Below are 21,746 nucleotides of genomic sequence, written 5' to 3' on the forward strand. Positions count from 1 at the left end.
TGGTCTTCATTTATGACAGGTACAATAAGAATCTGTTCTCCATTTTATCAGGATTAGAAGTACTGGTATGTAACCAAGGCCTTGTCTGGAATGTCATCAAAATTGAGTCCCCGTAAAACTGACTACCCCTTGCCAAGTTTATGATCAACCTTTCTATTCAAAGCTTTATTCTCTTTCTTGTCCCCTCTGGCCTCAATCCTGTGCCAACTGAGCAATAATCAATGAGTCAGATGACTAAGATTGCTGTTGTCTATAACATCATTAGTGTACTAAAATTGCTATTGTTGACAACATTGTTAAGGTACAGACTCAGGTTGTTTCTCCAGAGTAAGATGAGCCAACAGACCCCCTGGGTCATGGACCACCAGACCAGAGACTTGTAAAAACTCCCTAATTCAAAGACCAGTTGGAGTGGACCTGAGGCTTGTATCCCATTCCCTTGCTTGGTACCCTGCAATAAACCCTACTTTGCTGCAAACACTTGTGGTCAGAGTTTGGCTTTCTGTGCTTCAGGCACACAAGCCCATTGCTTGGTTTCATCATATTTGAGCAAAATGCTCACTGATTCAGCTATGACCAGATACTTTTAAGAAACTAAAACTGACTTTATAGATCCAATGCTTACAAAGTTCTCTTGGAAAAACTGGTTTGGTATCTGTGTTACAGTGTTCCTACTCTGACATGCTATTAAGAAAATAGGCCCAGGAACATGAAGATATTTTGGCAGCCTTGAAAAGAGAGGAATTCAACCAAATTAATAGGTACTACAACAAATCTGATGTCAAGTTCTTGGTCTGACTTTGAGTTTCTACGCTCACAAGGATTTTATAAATCCAAACTGAGAATCTCCTATGTGAGATTCCAGCAGAGCAAAATTTAAAATTTAAAAGGCCATGTGGTAAATTATCATAGTTACGGTACCTATGAAAGTAATCAGGCCAAACCTAATGACATCAGCCTTATTTTACAATCAAGAATAACCTTTCTTTAAAATTACTTTTTATCAAAAGATAGAGGGGAGATAGTAGAGGAAATTTTTATGTTTCAATGGAAAAAAATCCTCCCAGGTTGTCAGACTCTGTCAGTTCACTGCCTTAAGCTAGTTTGTACCACTTTGTAAATTTCAGATAACTAGTGGGTTTACAAAGAAGATTTGATTTCACCCTATGAAAACCCAGTTTGAGTATCTATTTGAAAATTTGAGTGTATCTTGTTAACTTGCTCAAACTTTTAGTTCTTCTAAGTTTCCTTCAATATCTGTCTAAAACCACCCAAATTATTGTTTGCAGTTTTCTCCTTCCCACTTGACTCAGTGTCGCTAAGAACTAAAACCTGTTTTCACATCCCTATAATAATATATGAAATCCTGTGAGCTAAACACTGACAACCTGATAAAACCCTCTTAAGATTCACCATTTAGAGCGGCCTTGCCTAGGCCAAATTTATCCCAGGATAAGTCTCTGTTGGGTGACTAAGGAAGACTGACAAAATGTTTGGGTCCTATATTCATGCCCTTGTACAAGAGGTAACAATGACTGTGCAAGAGCATCAACATTCTAGCTCTAGAGCTTCAAGAAACTTGAAAGACTTTGCTAAACAACCAGTTGATCCTGGCCTCCAGAAAGGGTCAGAAACAACTACTGTAGATTTGTTTCCTGAAACTTCTCTGACATCTCTGTGGTCAACAATCACATTTGAAATGCCAATGAAGAAATTCACAGAATATCTACAATTGTTCTGACTCCTCCAGTTTAAGATTTTCCTATAACAACCTCTTAGAATCCACAGGATTGGTGATGCTTGGGGTTTAATTGCTTAGTGTTCAATAGGAGTTTAACTACACACGTACACACATGCATACACACACACACACACACACATTCTTTTTTTTGTTGCGGTATGAGGGCCTCTCACTGTTATGGCCTCTCCCATTGCGGAGCACAGGCTCTGGACGCCCAGGCTCAGCGGCCATGGCTCACGAGCCCAGCCGCTCCGCGGCATGTGGGATGTTCCCGGACCGGGGCACTAACCCGTGTCCCCTGCATCGGCAGGTGGATTCTCAACCACTGCGCCACCAGAGAAGCCCCCACACACATTCTTTTTAGGCATTCCTCTTTTAAGATGTCTGACATAGAGGACCCTAAAATAACCGACCTATACCACCAACTATGAACAGAGGGGTCAGTTGGTTTTACTGGAGCTAAGTCAACAAGAATCTTCATAAAACCATTTCTTAGATCCTGATTCACTCTGATTCACTCTATTCAGGAGGTTTTGGATTGTTCAGCATTGAATGATATTAATCTTGAGCAAACTCAGGACTAATGATGTTGAGTTTATCTGAGTATGATCTTCCTGGAAAGCAGTTTGAGAAACACTCCCCTCCCCTCTTGTGTTCTGAGAATTGTATCATCCTTGCCTCTACCAAGACCTAAGCACCTCCATCCTTCAAATAAGACTCTCGCTCATCCTTCATGACTCCCTTGTTTGCCTGACTCTGTGAACCTTACTTTTCCTCCCTAGTCTTACAACATCTTTAATGAAAATTTCCCCTATTACAATAGCCTGAATAAAGTAATCTTTGTAACTGTTCAGTGAATTTTGTATTTTACAAAACTTGTTTATTAATAAAGTGAATAGAATTTGGTAAATGGTCAGACATCAGGTAGTGTTTGAGTATGACAAGAGATAATTTTTATATATTTATAACTATTTTAATTGTTGCCAATTTACTTTTACTCTTTTGTGTTAGGAAATTTTTCTTTTTTTCAACTGTCAATTATTAATGAAACCGAGTGGAACCCTGTGGGGTTCCTGGGCACAGAGTTTTTTTATCCCCTGTTTCTTGTAGGCAAGACTCCAGACTCCATTACCTTCCCTGAGTTCCAAAGGACAGATCTTAACAGTTGTTAATTATGGGAGAAGCAGCCAAGAAACCACCTAAGGCAAGATTAAAGGGACCAGAGAAGTTCATCAAGATTAGGAGACCAACCACCTGAGACCCTGCACACACCCTAATCTTGTCAGCAACCTTACCCTTGGACTAATGCTATAAAACTCATCAAATTCTCCCTGGTTGGGACACATAGTTTTCAAGGGCAGGAGGCTGCTGTGTCCCCTTTGCCTGTCAAAGCAACAAAACTATCCTTTTCTACTTCACCCAAAACTCTGTCTCTGAGATTCGAATCGGCACCAGTGTACAGAGAAGCTGAGCTTTTGCCATCATTCAATTTTCCCTGACTCTGCTACAAACAAAATTGCTTTCATAACTTATGAAATTACTTGATCTAGGTATTTGCTTAGTTTATATTAATTTTTTTTTTCTGTATCGGTCCTAGTGCTAGTACTAACCTTGGTTCTGTTAATAGGCATATGTTTCTCAGAAAAATAAACTTCATGAAAAAAGTATTTGTACAATTGCTTCTCTAAAAATGATGGCATAATAGTAAACAATTTCTTAAACTGTGACACTTTTTGCATTTCTGTATGAAAAATCACCATGCATAGCTGTTATCATAGTTCAAGAAGACTGTTTGGTTTACTTTATTAACACTTATCAAGGATTTTCTCAAGGATAGGCACTGTTCTAAGTGGCTTAAATACTTTTCACATTTAATCCTCCCAATAAACTTAGAGTGAGGAAACTCAGAAATAAAGAGTTTAAGTAATTTCCCTTAGTCACATATCTGGAAAAATGTATAACTCAGATACAAGAATGTGTGATCTGAAACAAAATTATAACCTCTTAACACCTAAGAATACTTCCTGAATGTATAGAGAACTGTTCTATATTTTGTCACCTAAACCAGCCCCTGAGGGCTAAAGGATTCTTGCCTTAATTTATTTCTTAGCTCTCCCATCTCCATTCCTTGATCAATGAATAAAGTTTCTGCTCTGCTATACTGAACCTGGTTTCCTTGGATTGGCATTTGTGACTCTGGTCATAGGACCCACTGAGGGGTGACCAACCCATTGGGAATCAGTAATACATATTATCAAACTTGCTATAAATGTCAGATAAAAATATATACCTGAAGTAAAATGGTGAAATGAAAGTTCATTCAGTACTTCTTGCCACTTGGATCCTTATCCATAATTTATAGTTGAAGAAAAGTAGATTACTAAATGCATATAATGTTTCTTTTTCTGGAGGCCTTACAGAAGAGAGAAAGGCACCCTACAATTTTCCAAATCAGAGCTACTTAGCACTTTTAACATAAGAATTCACAAATATTAATTTGTCTGCATTACCTAAGGATTCATCAGTAAACCATCTGAGAATTATTTCTGAGCCTACAAAGAAAGGGCCTAGCAAAAATACCTTCCTTCTGCCAAGATTTAGCAGTGGTAGTCATGTGGGAGATGAGCAAAATGTGGTTAGAGAAAGAAGGACATAATTTTTTCCACATCTTCAAGTCTACTTCAGAAGAGGTAGGTGATAGATGGGGCTGAGTAGCTGGAGTTTGTCCCCTCCGGACAGATATTCCAAGATGAAGATAATAGCAGGAGTCAGAAGCTAAGCCTTGCCCAAATAAAAGATAGAGACCACATATTTCTCATTCTCCATGTCAAGGAGACCTTCCTGACTACACCTGTGAAAAAAGGCTCTTCAGGGGCCAAAAAGGGAGGGGGCGCCACCCCATAGTAGGTGATGTCAACCTACCCATAGGCCTCTTCACTAGAATCCATCTTGGCTAAGATAAACCAAATACAGACTCAGAGCCAGGCAAAGCAAGCTGATTGGCCAGAGGAAACCCACAAGAAATGCCCCATATAAGTGATTCAAACTACCATGAGAGTTCAAATCTTTCTCTGAGCCTTCCCATGTGTCTATCCACACGTATCCTTTTTCCTCCAAATAAACACTTTACTTGTTTCACTACTTTCCATCTCTTTGTGAAAATTCCTTTCTACAAAGCTGACAGTCCAGGGCCTTGTCACTGGCCCCTGGTCTAGTGGGTAGGATTCAGCACTGTCACTTCCATGGCCTGACTTCAATCTCTGGCCAGGGAACCAAAATCCTGCTTCAAGCTGCTGCAGGCCGAGGCCACCCAAGATCAAGACTCTTCTCCAGATTTTTCTATCCTTAGAAATAAGAGCTTCTTTGTTAAATGCATCTTCTCCCCAAACAATTTTGTTATCAAGCAGGACTCTATGGGGCTCCTGGGCACAAAAGCCTTTCTGTGTCCCCCATTTCTTGATTACAGGAAATAGGTTTCATTCAGCCTCCATGACCTTCCCTGAGTTCCAATGAGCAGATTCAAACAGTTGCTGATTAAGGAAGGGAGGGGATATGGAGACAAGGGAGGAATAGTCAAAAGAAACAATAATGTAGCCTTGGGGCAGGGTCCTGGTTCCCCCTCAAGGGATATATATAACAGTATCTTTGAGCTGTTTGGCAGATACTGAAATTCCACCAGGTGGGAGAAGTTAACCGTGTACTGCCCACAAGCACATAGACCCCAGACTGCTTGAAACCAGAAGGTTGATGATGCTGACTCCCACTTACCTCACCACCAACCAATCAGATGATTGTCCAAGAGCTGATAATGCCCTATCTAAACCATTACTATAAAACTCCTCACTATCCCCTGCAGGGTGGGACACAGAGTTTTGAAGGCATTAGCCTGCTGTGGCCCCCTTTGCCTGGCAAAGCAATAAAGCTATTCTTTTCTACTTCATCCAAAACTCTGTCTCTGAGAATTAATTCAGTGTTGAGGTACACAGGCCAGATTCGGTTTCAACTTGATATTACCTCATCAACTTCTTTTACCTCTGGCACTTAAATCTACCCCAAAGTTTATTCAACATACAGGAATTATTTGCTTATAAGTGTGTTCTTCTCACTGTTCTGGAAATAAATAACTAACTTGTTGCGTAAAATTATGCCTCCAACACCAATTTTGATTCCTAGCATTATAGAAGGTTTTCAGTTAATATTTGACATATGTTGCATTATGAATATATTACATTTAATTTATCTTTGTCATATAAATTATAGATAATTATTTATTATTTTGTTATGGATCTGTAATTTGTATATGCTTACATAATTTGAAGCCAACTGAAGAATTGAGATTTTTCTGCAAGTTCCTGAATTTTTATTCAGTTCAAAATAATAGCATAATATGTGAATAATAGAATTAGTCCAAAATATAATGTCACTAAAATAGTGTTTTTTATGACCATAGAGCTGATTTATTCCAGTTGAGAATGTACATCTAAGAATGTGACATTATTATTAAAGAATATTTTATATGTGCTAAACCACTTGATAATCAACAAACACATAGAAAATTGAGATTAGCCATCAAAACAAACATTTTTTTCACTGGTTAATCTACTATCCTGTTTCTACTCTTTCTGATAGTAGGTAGGGGCTGTTGATTTGTTAGGATTTAGAAGACTCAATGTAGCATATTTATATGTAAAAATATGATACTTATTTGACTGTGAAATCACCTTAGCCTTTCTTTTACTATATTCTTTGGTATTACTTTGCTAGTTCAATTCCCGTAGTCAAGCTTTTAGTCTCCATGGTTACTTTTGCAAATGTAATTTGGTGAAAGGATCAGAATAAAAATCAATCAAGTCAGTGCTTGGACATGCAATTTAGCTATTCTCCCTAATGTGTACACTTCATGGTCTGTTTCCTAGACTCCTTTAGGAATTCTCTTAATTTTTTAACTGATATCAAATTACCTTTAATCTAATTTTCCTTTTCAAAGATTTAAAATAAAAATAAATTCCCTGTAAGCATCTTTGATACCAGTTAACATCTAAATGTTATTTGTATTAGCTAATTATTGCACATCATTTATTTCTGGCAATAGAAGTGATGGAAAGGAAGAGGTTTTGGACATTTAGGAAAACATAGGCATTCAAATACATATTATTTTTAAAAGAATTTCAACATTTTTGTGAGTGGGCATGGGGGGTAAGGGATATAACAATTATGCATTTCCAAACAGATATATCTCATCTTTCTGAATTATTACTAAGCAGAAATAGACTTATTTAAAATTGTCTTCAAATATCTAACAGAGATGAGCTGTCCTAAGGTGGGGAAAAAATGAGGTAGAATACAAATACACTTATATTAGGTACAAATATCAAGATATAATGACTAAAACATTATCTAAATACAACAAAAATCTTTACATTTTTTACTGGAGGTAGTCTAATATCCATAAGTTTGTTTAATTTTTGAGGCAATATGAAGCATTTTCTCATAAATTTATATTTAATTTAGCATATTTAATAAAATGGATTGTCAGATCTATACCATAAAATTCTATTTTTCATTCTATGATGGATAGAGTATAGCTCTGAAGAAGCTGTTAGTTTGAATTGGAGGTAATGATGAATTAATAATAGGTAGGGAAGTACTTTATAAATATTAATATTTTTGTTTTTGACTGAGTGCATTTTATGTAGGAGGAAAACTATTAGCAGTTATTTTCTTCATACAATAAAATCAACTTTTAAAACTAATTATATAAACAAACCATATTTTCCTTAAGTTTCTAAATGGAATTTCAGAGTCTTGGGATTTTAGTTATAAATCTATGAAATATTAATAATCCTTTTAAAGGGCCCCTTGATTATTATGTACTCATATGAATTTAAGGACATTACATTTTCTTAAACAATTAGTCTCACTTATAACTTATTTAAACTTCCTCCCACAGTTTAATCTACACTCATAAATATAATATGCTTGTGTTCTAAGCTTGTGTAGTACTTATCCTAAGAAAACTTTTCAAAACATTAGTCAACACTAACAAATATAGCATTAAAATTATAAATTCAATGGTAAAAGTTTTTAATATTCAAACGTTGTAACTTTCTCTTACTCTTCCACATAACATTTTCTTAAATCTAAAATTAATATTACTGCTTTAGAATAAGTCAGTTATGATTGAGCTTCTAACATATCAAAATATATTAATGCTGTTAAATTAATTAAACAAAGAGGCCGTTAGGCTGAGGTGGCTCTAATGCAAGGATAGCCTATGAAAGCAAACAAAAATCTAAACCAGTAAATGCCTCAAAGGTACAAAATCAAACCGCTAAAAACAAGCAATCACAGCCAACTAAGCTTTAAGCTATAGCCAATCAAATAATTCCCTTTCTTTGCTTCTGCACCTCCTCTATATGTCTTTCTCCTAGCTCCTATTGGCTGAGCACTCCTAACTACTTCCAGTTTGGGCCTGCTTGCTTGGAACCAATTTTTGCTGAAATAATCTCTTAAAGTTTTTATTATGCCTCAATTTATCTGTTAACCACACAAACATTTTAATTGTATCCCTCAGTTTAATACAAAAGGTGTTGATGCTGTGGGTTTGATTTTCTCCATCATTTATATACCAATTCTAAATCTAACTCATTTTGAAAATTCAAGTTTCTCAGTAAGCAGGGGAAGAGGTTTGACCTTCTAAGTGTTAAAAAGAAAACCATAGGCCCAAAATGGTATCATTTGTGCTAAAGCCCATGATACCAAACCTAGATTTAATACCTAACCTAACTGTCATATTCACCTTCTTCAGAAATGTAATTTTAATCAAACAGTTTGGAATTTTCTGGTCATCACAAATGAGGTAATCTCTCAGGTAAGCCTTTACATCATCTCCCAGGGAAAGAAGAGGGAATCTGCATGATAAAACCTGCACTGTTCCCTTCCCCCAAAAAAGAAGACATCCTGGATTAAAAATAATTATTTCCCTTCTTTTGTTAATATCTCCCTTGCCCTACCTTCTTCCTATAAAGCCCTTCCATTTTGTACAACCCCATTCTGAGCTCCCCTCTAGTTGATAAATGGGGTGCTGCCCAATTCATGAATCATTGAATAAAGTCAATTAGATCTTCAAATTTACTAGGTTGACTTTGTTTTGTTTGTTTGTTTGTTTTTTCAGGGAAGATGTTACTAGAGCAATGCTGTTTATTTTTTTAATTTTCTTTAATTTTTTTAAAAATTTATTTTGTATTTTTTTTTTACATCTTTATTGGAGTATAATTGCTTTACAATGGTGTGTTAGTTTCTGCTTTATAACAAAGTGAATCATTTATATATATACATATGTTCCCATATCTGTTCCCTCTTGCATCTCCCTCCCTCCCACCCTCCCTATCCCACCCCTCTAGGTGGTCACAAAGCACCGAGTTGATCTCCCTGTGCTATGCAGCTTCTTCCCACCAGCTATCTATTTTACGTTTGGTAGTGTACATATGTCCATGCCACTCTCTCGCTTTGTCACAGCTCACCCTTCCCCCTCCCCATATCCCCAAGTCCATGCTCTAGTAGGTCTGTGTCTTTATTCCTGTCTTACCCCTAGGTTCTTTATGACATTTTTTTTTCTTAAATTCCATATATATGTTTTAGCATACGGTACTAGACTTTCTCTTTCTGACTTACTTCACTCTGTATGACAGACCCTATGTCCATCCACCTCATTACAAATAGCTCAATTTTGTTTCTTTTTATGGTTGAGTAATATTCCATTGTATATATGTGACACATTTTTTTTTAACATCTTTATTGGAGTATAATTGCTTTACAATGGTGTGTTAGTTTCTGCTTTACAACAAAATGAATCAGTTATATATATACATATGTTCCCATATCTGTTCCCTCTTGCATCTCCCTCCCTCCCACCCTCCCTATCCCACCCCTCCAGGCGGTCACAAAGCACCGAGCTGATCTCCCTGTGCTATGCAGCTGCTTCCCACTAGCTATCTACCTTACATTTGGTAGTGTATATATGTCCATACCCCTCTCTCGCTCTGTCACAGCTTACCCTTCCCCCTCCCCATATCCTCAAGTCCATTCTCTAGTAGGTCTGTGTCTTTATTCTTGTCTTACCCCTAGGTTCTTCATGACATTTTTTTTTTCTTAAATTCCATATATATGTGTTAGCATATGGTATTTGTCTCTCTCTTTCTGACTTACTTCACTCTGTATGACAGACTCTAGGTCTATCCACCTCATTACAAATAGCTCAATTTCGTTTCTTTTTATGGCTGAGTAATATTCCATTGTATATATGTGCCACATCTTCTTTATCCATTCATCCGATGATGGACACTTAGGTTGTTTCCATCTCCGGGCTATTGTACATAGAGCTGCAATGAACATTTTGGTACATGACTCCTTTTGAATTATGGTTTTCTCAGGGTATATGCCCAGTAGTGGGATTGCTGGGTCATATGGTAGTTCTATTTGTAGTTTTTTAAGGAACCTCCGTACTGTTCTCCACAGTGGCTGTATCAATTTATATTCCCACCAACAGTGCAAGAGAGCTCCCTTTTCTCCACACCCTCTCCAGCATTATTGTTTCTAAATGTTTTGATGATGGTCATTCTGACTGGTGTGAGATGATATCTCATTGTAGTTTTGATTTGCATTTCTCTAATGATTAATGATGTTGAGCATTCTTTCATGTGTTTGTTTGCAGTCTGTATATCTTCTTTGGAGAAATGTCTATTTAGGTCTTTTGCCCATTTTTGGATTGGGTTGTTTGTTTTTTTGTTATTAAGCTGCATGAGCTGCTTATAAATTTTGGAGATTAATCCTTTGTCAGTTGCTTCATTTGCAAATATTTTCTCCCATTCTGAGGGCAAGCTAGCTGGGGGTTACTTCCCAAGCAAACTTGAATTTATCATCTCAAGAGAATTGAGGTGAATAAGAATCACTGATTGATTGTAAGCCAGAAATTTGGCTGCTACTTGAGACCAGGAATTACTTCTGTTCTCTCCAGTCTCAGTAAGACTGAAACAGATTACAAAATAATGGGCATAGTATGAACATATACTTTCCCTCGCATCTTCCTTTTTAAAAATTGTAGGTCTTCATAATTGGAACTCTCTGCTTATCATATATGCATTTCACCTAGCTAACTGTTTTTCTGCTGGGGCTTGGAGGGAATCGAATGAGTAGCACCCTCCTCCTCATCTAGTTTCTGAACCTATTAAAAAATTAGACAAAGTGAAAGCAGATGAGAACTAAAACATTACTTCTATTCCTGATAAAATTTATCCTGGAGTACATGGATTAAATATGAGAACTAGATAGGATTGCTAACTCCCTAGTTGGTGCCTTATTGAGAAAACCAGAGAGGGAAATAGAGTTTGCAGAGAAATAGTGACTGAAGTTGGTGTTTCTCAAGGTTTAACAAGTCACATTAGGTATTTTGTTAAAAAACAGGATCTCATTTAGCAGCTCTGGATGGGTTTCAGATTTAGCTTTTCTAACAAACTCCTAAGTGATAGTAAAGTTGCTTATCCGGGAAATATACTGTCTCCTAATGTTAGATAGAAAAACAACTGGAGGGAAAATACACTAATATCAATCATTAGGACAAATACAATGAAAACTAAGAAGCTTAATTCTCCCTGTTGAAATAAGGGAAGAGATTTTCTTCCCTTTCTTTTTCTCAGAGCATTTAGTTTAGAAAACTTGTAATTCTGAGTACTTTCTCTTCTCTTTGAAATGTTTATAAATCCTCTTAAAAACTAGATAGGACTTTTGTCAGCGTTATGACTTAAGGATGTCTTTCGCAAGAGCCTGGAAGCCATTTCTTTGAAATGTAATCCTCAAGGAAGACAGCACCCCTATTGCACAGCTCCTGTGGGAGGGGAGGAGTCTATCTAGTGGGACCTTAATCCAAGTTGCAAAATTACCTACTGTCACAAAGTTTTGAGAAGTGTGCTTTTTCCCCCCTCTGGATAAAGCTAATTAGTTAACTCAGATGGTCACGCCAACTACTGGGTAAAGTAAGGATGAACTTGTGTGACAAATAGTGCTGTTCAGTCCTCTTACTTAAGAAGTAGATATTGATTACCTGGAAAAAATATGTCTAATAAGTTGTATCTGCTTGGCTGCATGGAAGGGTGAGATTTCTCTCTATCTTTGCGATCTCTTAGCATGTTGCCTGTGATGTGTATTAGATTCTGGTTTCATGCTTATTCAATAATAAAAAAAAGTTTTTTCTAGTACTTTTGTGGAGAGGTTTTCTGGATTGTAGAAGTTTTTTTGTTTGTTTTTAATTTATTTTCCCAACATTGTCACCCATCTACTGCAATACTACTGGTTCACTATCATTTCAATAAATACAGTACTACACAGTCTGAGGTTGGTGGCACACACAGATGTGAAGCACTGACTATTGGACTTGAACATCTACAGACTTTGGTATGCAGGGCAGGTCCTGGAACCAAATCCCCATGGATATGGAGGGGCAATTGTATATTATATATTCCTATTATCATTAATAGTCATCTTTAACATTGAAAATATTTGCAGATTATTCTAAGATTATATAGAGGTATTTATAAAAATAAGTTATATTCTAGAGATATCAATGCAGTAAAAAACCTGAACAGTAACTTAGAAAAACTATCCTCATTGATGGTATTTTCTATACATCTTTTATTTAAGTATGCCTTATTAATTAAACAGCCAAATAGTAAATCCTGTCTTTAGCAGATTTTACCCCAAAGGGCAGTCTTTAGCATAGCTGAATAAGGACCTGCATAAATTTCATGCTATGCATCTTTTAACTACATTTAAAAAATCACTGATACTTCCTTAACACCTTAGCAGTTGACAAAGTTTCAAGAATCCTGAATTGGAGTCATGGCAGGGTAAATGGTAAGTCCTGGAACTCATGTGAACTTGGTGGACAATATACTTTTCAGTAAATGGCACGGTAATATCCCTTCTTCCTATCTCATATAAGCTTAGAGTTTATTGCCCAAACTGCTTTTCAATGTCCTTGTATGGTAAATTAAGTGTGTACACTTATGGTATGAAATATAAAAGGCAGCAGGCTAATATGATAAACATATAGAAAATAGTTGGTTGAATGCAGCAAATTTGGGGAAAATTCCTTCTAAGGAAAAAAAAGTTTGTAAAAATATTGATAAATTTATTAACCAAGTTTTAAGTATGACCACCACAAAGCTTTACTGATTAACAAATAGATATACACCATTTTATCTTTCCCTCTATTTAACATTTCAGAAATAAATTGTCCACCTCAGTTAGCTAATATTATCCGTATGTTCTATGCATTGAAGTAAATATGTGGGCAAAGAAGTTGAATATACTTAACAATTCTAAACTGTACAATTAGAAATGGCTAAAATGATAAATTTCATGCTATTCATCTTTTAACTATGATTAAAAAATCACTGATACTTCCTTAATATCATATCATTTTTCTGAAATGTGACTAATAAATTTGATCACATATACATGTTGGGAAATTTTAGATTTCCTAATATTTCCTTGACATAAACTATCAATATTTTCCATGGCTATTAATTTCAAATATTTTTCCACTACCCAGTAATAAAACTCAACTTCATGTTTTACATTGACTCAAAAAGAGGGATTTTCTTGACTTTTCTAGCCCCTGCATGATTATCAGCACTTTCATTATGGGATGGGCATTTTCTAAGCACTATTGTTAGCTGTCTCAAGTGAGTGACTATAAAAGAAAACAATAATTAAAGATCACATTTGCGGGCTTCCCTGGTGGTGCAGTGGTTGAGAGTCCGCCTGTCGATGCAGCGGACACGGGTTCGTGCCCCGGTCCGGGAAGATCCCACATGCCGCGGAGCGGCTGGGCCCGTGAGCCATGGCCGCTGAGCCTGCGCATCCGGAGCCTGTGCTCCGCAACAGGAGAGGCCACAACAGTGAGAGACCCACGTACCGAAAAAAAAAAAAAAAAAGATTGCATTTGCTGTCAGCATAGTATTTAGGAAGAAATAAACTTGCGTTTTGATGAAAATATATACTTCTTGATTTTTGAAAAGTCGAGCAATAAAACGACTATTTCTTGTCAATTTTTTACTCAGTTCTGAATTAAAATTTATTGAAAAAAATACACTGGTAAAAGTAAATTTTCTATTATTTATTAATTATATTTAAAATTTACATGGACTATTAAGGACATTGTGTAATGTTTCTACTATATGCTTTAAACAATTACAAACATTGGCATAAAATAATGTGCATATCAATGTAACAAGTTTGAAAAGTGGGGAATGAGAATCTGAAGTCTGCCTTCCTTCTAACAATGATGATTAACACTCCAAATGAATGGATCATAGATTTCTCTCTCAAATTTCTAAGATTCTTTATGAACAAAATTCTAAAGGACTTCAACATGCAATGGATATATATATATATATATATATATATATATATATATATATATATATATAACATTCAGAATAACTAACTTCCATGCTTACACTGAACTCATCATAAGGCAAAAGCCTATAATTGTACTAATTCTTTGGCTCAGTGTGTTCAAAAAGCAAAGCAATGTGGTAAGCTTAATGAAAAAGATCCTTTGTGTTTTCCAGCTTCAAATTGCTTATACAGTTGCAATAAAATCCAACCATCCTCTCAGATTATATATGCAGCTCTGATTTGTTTTCTGAATGCAAGAGACAAGCATGAATCTGTTTCTCTAGTTCATAGTTTAGGAAAATTAGGAAGAAGCATGTTTGCTTTAATAAACATCATTCCACCTCCTGGTATGATCACATCTGAGTAGGAAAATAGTAAATTGATCAAATTCTGTCAGATGAAATATCATGTCTTCTACTCTTGGCAACCTCTTGGTATCTCCACAGATTATAAAACAATTGAATGAACTGTGGTCATGAAATTATCCATGTCACAAATCTCGGTTTCTCCTTTTAATTGTTCAAGAAAAACAAGCCTTTGGTAACTCTAGTTACTGTATGCTACAATACAAAACAAATTACCAATAACCATTCCTGAACTAATACATGACCAGATAGTGTTCCCAGAGCAGTTTGTTTTCTTGTTTCCCATAATTCTGTTTGATCTTCTATTTCTTTTGACATCAGTAGGTAAATCTACCAAAATCTTTGTTCTTGAAGAATTTTCATCTCAGGAAGTTCTCATTCTTGCCCTCTGATATAAAAATAACCACTCCAGCGATTAAAATACATCCAAATAAAAATAAGTCAAGGTTGCTTGATGACTACTACACAGGCACCTGCTCTCCCAATATTCAAGGAAGCCATCTGTTGAAAAAGATGAAACACAATTTAAGACAAATTTTACTGTCTTAAAATATACAAATTATAATGTATTTAAACCACTCATTCATATGCATGAAAATCATTAATAAATGTGCTTATCTTTTCCCAATTTATCCACAAGTAGTACAATATAAATGGAAACAATGAAAATGACATTTACATAAAAGAATAATATGTGTATTGATTTTTTTTAAACCTGCAATCATTTACAGAATTTTTAATGAAACTAATAAATTCTTTAATGATTTTTAGTGAAATGAAGCTGTTTAAGAAAAGTTTCCAGCAAAGATTTATTCTAGAGCTTGCATGGACACATTTGTGATGATATTTCATAGTGACAGCTTGGAGTATATTTTAGATGAAATAGCTATTTCACTATTGAAGTCATTGTGAAGTTATCTCCCAAGATATTATACTGAATTAAATGTGTTATTCATTCATTCTAAACAGAGACATACAGTGATATAGCTTCAATATTTTGTTATTAATAGGCCATAATTACAATTGCTACAGGGTCTATTTTTTTAAAAGTCTACATTATACTTGTCATTGAAATGAGAACTGAGATTTTTAAAATGATCCTGAATATGAAATTGGTTAGAAATATATTAAAACAATAATTTTTATAAAGTTTGTAATGAAAATTTATTCCATAGAGGTAAACTAAGATTTTAGTAATTTGAACTTTTTCATATCAATGATTTTTATTACAGTTTTCTAAGAATAATTTATGCACATAAAAATATTAGGTAGATGAGAAATTACAGGATATTATTTCAAAGAGAAAGGAATAAAATGTAACAAATAAAATAGCTATGAGCAAAATAACCTCAGATCACATACATTATCTTATTGATTGAGAAAGGACATGGTCTCACTCTCTAAATATGAAAATTACCGTCATTATCTAATTATCTGTTAGTTCTTTTAACTGTGCTTATTGTTACCTGCCATCCCCCTTGCAGGTTAAAAATAAAAACAGAAACAAAACCAAAATACCTTCCCATGTGACTTTTTTTTATTCCTTTCATTTAATATTCTATTTTTAAAAAAACTAATATAACATCTCTTGTCTTTTTCATAGATATTTGCTCAAAATGAGTAGTGAAAAGGGGCATGTGATATATTGATAGCATATTGTGTGTTAAGAATAATTTTTATATATCACTGTCATCTTTATAATCCCATCATATGTTGTCATCTCTGTATGACAGGCATGTGAATGGAGTGTCAAGAGACAATATGTAAATCTGGTAACATCAATGTCTACAATCTGAAATATTTCTGACTCCAAAATGCACACAGTTTCCATTGTCTCTCTTTTAGTTTCCAATGATTTTGAAACATTGTTTCACATCAGAGTCATCTAAGGGACTTTTACAAAGTATAAATACTCAAGGCCCACCATTCAGTAGGAATGGGATGAGTATTGGGTAGATGTATTTTTGAAGTTTCCCAAATACTCTCTGATGTTCATTCAGTACTGAAAACTACCATGCATAATTTCTAGGTGAAGTACAATGTACATACTTTCACTTTATGTCTGTATCTACATTTGCATCTATATTTCTATACATGCTTATATGTGTGTGTAAAAATGAATGTCTGCTTTTTTCCCCTGAGTTTACTATTCCTCCTGTATTTCTTTTACCCGTGAATGCCACCACTTTCTACCCAGTTGCTCAAGACAGGAACCTAGAGCACATCCATGACCCTTAATTTTACCTCCCTCAACCTTGCAGGTAAATAACCATCAAGTCCTATAAGTATCTCTCCAACGAAATTAATTATACCCATTCGTACTGTCTTCAACCTAGTTCAGGTTACAGTTTCACCTTGAGTGTGAAGGGGAGCAGAATATGCCACTCTAGGGTATCCCACTTTGGCATATTGATTATTTTGAACTAAAGGTACTTGAAAGATGCCGGACACAGGAGGGACACTCTGACCCTCCTTTGATCCCTTAAAGTAGGAGATAAATCTCCCATGTGAAATGGTACCCTCATCTACCAGGAGGGTAGAGGCATATTGATCACCAGACATAGGGAATTTAGGGCCAAGAAGGCTGTGGAAACAAACCTTGTAACTTCTTCACCAATTTCCTACCTCAATCTCAAACCACTTTGTCTACTCAGTTCTTCATGAATTTATTGTTTCTTTGTCTAAAAAGTATCAAAGCTTCCTGTTTTGGTCACTTCTTTGAGTCTCATGTATTTATGGGGTTTCCATATGTACAAAATTAAATTTGTTTTTCTCCCGTTAATCTGTTTTATGTCAATTTAATTATTTCATTAGCTGAAGAAACAAGAAGGAAAGAAGGAAAAATTTTCCACCCCTACAGTGGATTAATAAAATATGTCCTAATAAATTTCCGACTCTGATCTTGCTTTCTCCTAATCGTTTTTCACTTCTCATCAAGTGCAATCATTTTAAAGCACAATTCTGATGACTTACTTTCCCTGTCTAAAATCCTTCATTAGCTCTCCTTTAGGTTTATGGTAAAGTCAAGATTCTATAACATGGTTTCTGATCCTATATGATATAGACACAATTTATCTCTCCAAACTTACTGCTCACTGCTTTATTTATTGCCGAATGAAACATGCTATGTGTTCTCCTTCCTGAGGCTCTTTAAAAATTCTCTTCCTTAAACCAAAACACTCCCTATATTTTTATCTGTTTAACTATTACTCATTTTCTATGCTTCACTCTACATATCATTTTCTGAAAGATTTCTCTACCCAACACACTTAAGTTCTATCATAGTATTAAGTATTCCCCTTACCCCAGCATTTATCATTCTATTTTAAACATTTGATATATTCTACAAAAATATATTTTAAATATTTAAGACCTCTTCCCCTTTTCCCCCTTGGTCCAGTTTTATCTTATTTAATACATATTTTAAACAATCTGTCCTGTTCTCTCTCCAGGGTTATACCTTTCAGCCTTAGTATGATAACCTAAAAAGGTTGGCATGAAACCAATTATTAAACAGCAACTGAAAATTTAAATATCTCACCAGGCTTCCCTGAAACTCATTCTAAGCATCTTATATATCTATTATATGCAAATAAACTAAATCCACACACAACAGAGTAAACTGAATTGCAAAAATAATTCACAATAAATTTATTTAAGAAACATTCACATATCTCTCACCCCATGCCAGCAACTATGTCAGGTTTTGGAGATATGACAGTAAATGACACACTATCACTGTTTCTTTACAGCTGCAGGTCGATGCAGCAAGACAGCACTACAACATTGTGAAAGGGTGATTTTAGCCAGGCTAGGGGAAATGGAAGTAAATTTTTCTTTCTATGTCTTGAAGCACACATATTCTTTTTTCAAATCAAATGCAAAAACACAAAATAACAATGTTAAATGACAAAGTCAAATTTATTTAAAACACAAACAAACACACACACCTGCAAGCATGCATGGGTTTGTTCTCTGTGTAACTATTAAGACATGAATCTGGTAAATACTCTCTAATCTATTTACATTATTTCCAATTCTAGCTAGCTTGGGAAATTTTCCAAACATACATTGTTATATATTTTAATATATTTGCTTATTCATTCTAATGCTTGGCCATTTTATGGTGCCAGTAGTAAATGAAATAATCAGATGATATTGTCCATTTATGGGGTATGTGAAGGGAAGGTGACAGGCATTATCCAGCAAATACCAGAACTTTCTCTAGTGGCCTGGAATTTCAAAGGGATTTTGTGTGGGTTTGCTGATGGTCCCTTGAGTCTTAAAAATACAAATAATGATAAGATATGGATGTAAAGTCTTAAAGTAATTAAGAGCTTTAAAATTAATGTTTATTGTACTAAAATAAAGTTGTTATAAAACATTTAATATATATATATATATTTTTTAATGCAGCAGGTTACTGTTAGTCATCAATTTTACATACATCAGTGTATACATGTCAATTCCAATCACCCAGTTCATCACACCACCATTCCCACCATCCCACAGCTTTCTCCCCTTGGTGTCCATACTTTTGTTCTCTACATCTGTGTCTCAACTTCTGCCCGGCAAACTGGTTCATCTGTTCCATTTTTGTAGGTTCCATATACACGCGTTAACATACGATATTTGTTTTCCTCTTTCTGACCTACTTCACTCTGTATGACAGTCATAGATCCATCCACGTCTCAACAAATGACCCAATTTTGTTCCTTTTTATGGTGGAGTAATATCGCATTGTATATATGTACCACAACTTCTTTATCCATTCATCTGTTGATGGGCAGTTAGTTTGCTTTCATGACTTGGCTATTACAAATAGTGCTGCAATGAACATTGGGGTGCATGTGTCTTTTTGAATTATAGTGTACTCTGGGTATATACCCAGTAGTGGGATTGCTGGATCATATGGTAATCCTATTTTTAGTATTTTAAGGAACGTCCATACTGCTCCATAGTGGCTGTATCAATTTACATTCCCACCAACAGTGTAAGAGGGTTCCCCTTTCTACACACCCTCTCCAGCATTTGCTGTTTGTAGATTTTCTGATGGTGCTCATTCTAACTGGTGTGACGTAATACCTCATTGTAGTTTTGATTTGCATTTCTCTGAAAATTAGTGATATTGAGCAGCTTTTCATGTGCTTCTTGGCCATCAGTATGTCTTCTTTGGAGAAATGTCTATTTAGGTCTTCTGACTATTTTTGGATTAGGTTGATTGTTTCTTTAATATTGACCTGCATGAGCTGTTTATATATTTTGGAGATTAATCCTTTGTCCGTTGATTCATTTGCAAATATTTTCTCCCATTCTAAGGGTTGTCTCTTCATCTTGGTTATGGTTTCCTTTGCTGTGCAAAAGCTTAGAAGTTTCATTAGGTCCCATTTGTTTATTTTTGTTTTTATTTCCAATACTCAGGGAGGTGGATCAAAAAAGATTTTGCTGTGATTTATGTCAGAGTATTCTTCCTAGGTTTTCCTCTAAGAGTTTTATAGTGTCTGGTCTTACTTTAGGTCTCTAATCCATTTTCAGTTTATTTTTGAGTATGGTGTTAGGGAGTGTTCTATTTTCATTTTTTTACATGTAGCAGTCCAATTTTCCCAAAACCACTTATTGAAGAGACTGTCTTTTCTCCATTGTATATTCTTGCCTCCTGTGTCAGGGATTAGTTGACCATAGGTGTGTGGGTTTATCTTTGGGCTTTCTATCTTGTTCCATTGATCAATATTTCTGTTTTTGTGCCAGTATCATACTGTCTTGATTACTGTAGCTTTGTAGTATAGTCTGAAGTCAGGGAGTCTGATTCTTCCTGCTCCGTTTTTTTTTCCCTCAAGACTGCTTTGGCTATTCAGGATTTTTTGTGTCTCCATACAAATTTTAAGATTTTTTGTTCTAGTTCCACAAAAAATGACATTGGTAATTTGATAGGGATTGCATTGAATCTGTAGATTGCTTTGGGTAGTATAGTCATTTTCACAATATTGATTCTTCCAATCCAAGAATGTGGTATATCTCTCCATCTGTTGTTATCATCTTTAATTTCTTTCTTCAGTGTCTTATAGTTTTCTGCATAGAGGTCTTTTGTCTCCCTAGGTAGGTTTATTCCTAGGTATTTTATTCTTTTTGTTGCAATGGTAAATGGGAATGTTTCCTTAATTTCTTTTTCAGATTTTTCATCATTAGTGTATAGGAATGCAAGAGATTTCTGTGCATTAAGTTTGTATCCTGCAACTCTACCAAATTCATTGATTAGCTCTAATAGTTTTCTGGTGCCATTTTTAGCATTCTCTATGTATAGTATTATGTCATCTGAAAACAGTGACAGTTTTACTTCTTCTTTTCCAATTTATATTCCTTTTATTTCTTTTTCTTCTCTGATTGCCATGGCTAGGACTTCCAAAATTATGTTGAAAAATAATGGTGAGAGTGGACATCCTTGTCTTGTTCCTGATCTTAGAGGAAATGCTTTCACTTTTTCACCATTGAGAATGATGTTTGCTGTGGGTTTGTCGTATGTGGCCTTTATTATGTTGAGGTAGGTTCCCTCTATGCCCGCTTTCTGGAGAGTTTTTATCATAAATGGGTGTTGAATTTTGTCAAAAGCTTTTTCTGCATCAATTGAGATGATCATATGGTTTTTATTCTTCAATTTGTTAGTATGGTGTATCACATTAATTGATTTGCATATAATGAAGAATCCTTGGATCCCTGGGATAAATCACACTTGATCATGGTATATGATCCTTTAATGTGCTGTTGGAGTCTGTTTGCTAGTATTTTGTTGAGGATTTTTGCATCTATATTCATCAGTGATATTGGTCTGTAATTTTCTTTTTTTTTTAGTATCTTTGTCTGGTTTTGTTTTCAGGGTGATGGTGGCCTGATAGAATGAGTTTGGTAGTGTTCCTCCCCCTGCAATTTTTTGGAAGAGTTTGAGAAGGATGGGTGTTAGCTCTTCTCTTAATGTTTGATACAATTCACCTGTGAAGCCATCTGGTCCTGGACTTTTGTTTGTTGGAAGATTTTTAATCACAGCTTCAATTTCATTACTTGTGATTGGTATGTTCATATTTTCTATTTCTTCCTGGTTCAGTCTTGGAAGGTTATACCTTTCTAAGAACTTGTCCATTTCTTCCAGGTTGTCCATTTTTCTGGCATAGAGTTGCCTGTAGTAGTCT

At 35.2% G+C, this 21,746-nt stretch overlaps 1 protein-coding gene across 2 annotated transcripts in view; it reads right to left on the reverse strand.

Annotated features, from left to right (window-relative positions):
* Positions 1–14,974: 14,974 nt before the first annotated feature.
* The window catches only part of KLHL1 (kelch like family member 1), a gene marked incomplete at its 5' end in the record, with an annotated part of 376,374 nt that continues 369,602 nt past the window's right edge, over positions 14,975–21,746 (reverse strand). For both annotated transcript variants that reach the window (XM_082675722.1, XM_082675721.1), the window contains one exon: positions 14,975–15,066. In XM_082675722.1, the coding sequence (XP_082531848.1) occupies positions 15,007–15,066 (60 nt within the window). In that variant the 3' untranslated portion in view covers positions 14,975–15,006. The remainder of the gene's footprint in view (positions 15,067–21,746) is intronic.

This window comes from Grampus griseus, assembly GCF_964374135.1.
Source record: "Grampus griseus genome assembly, chromosome: 18".
Taxonomy (NCBI): Eukaryota; Metazoa; Chordata; class Mammalia; order Artiodactyla; family Delphinidae; genus Grampus; species Grampus griseus.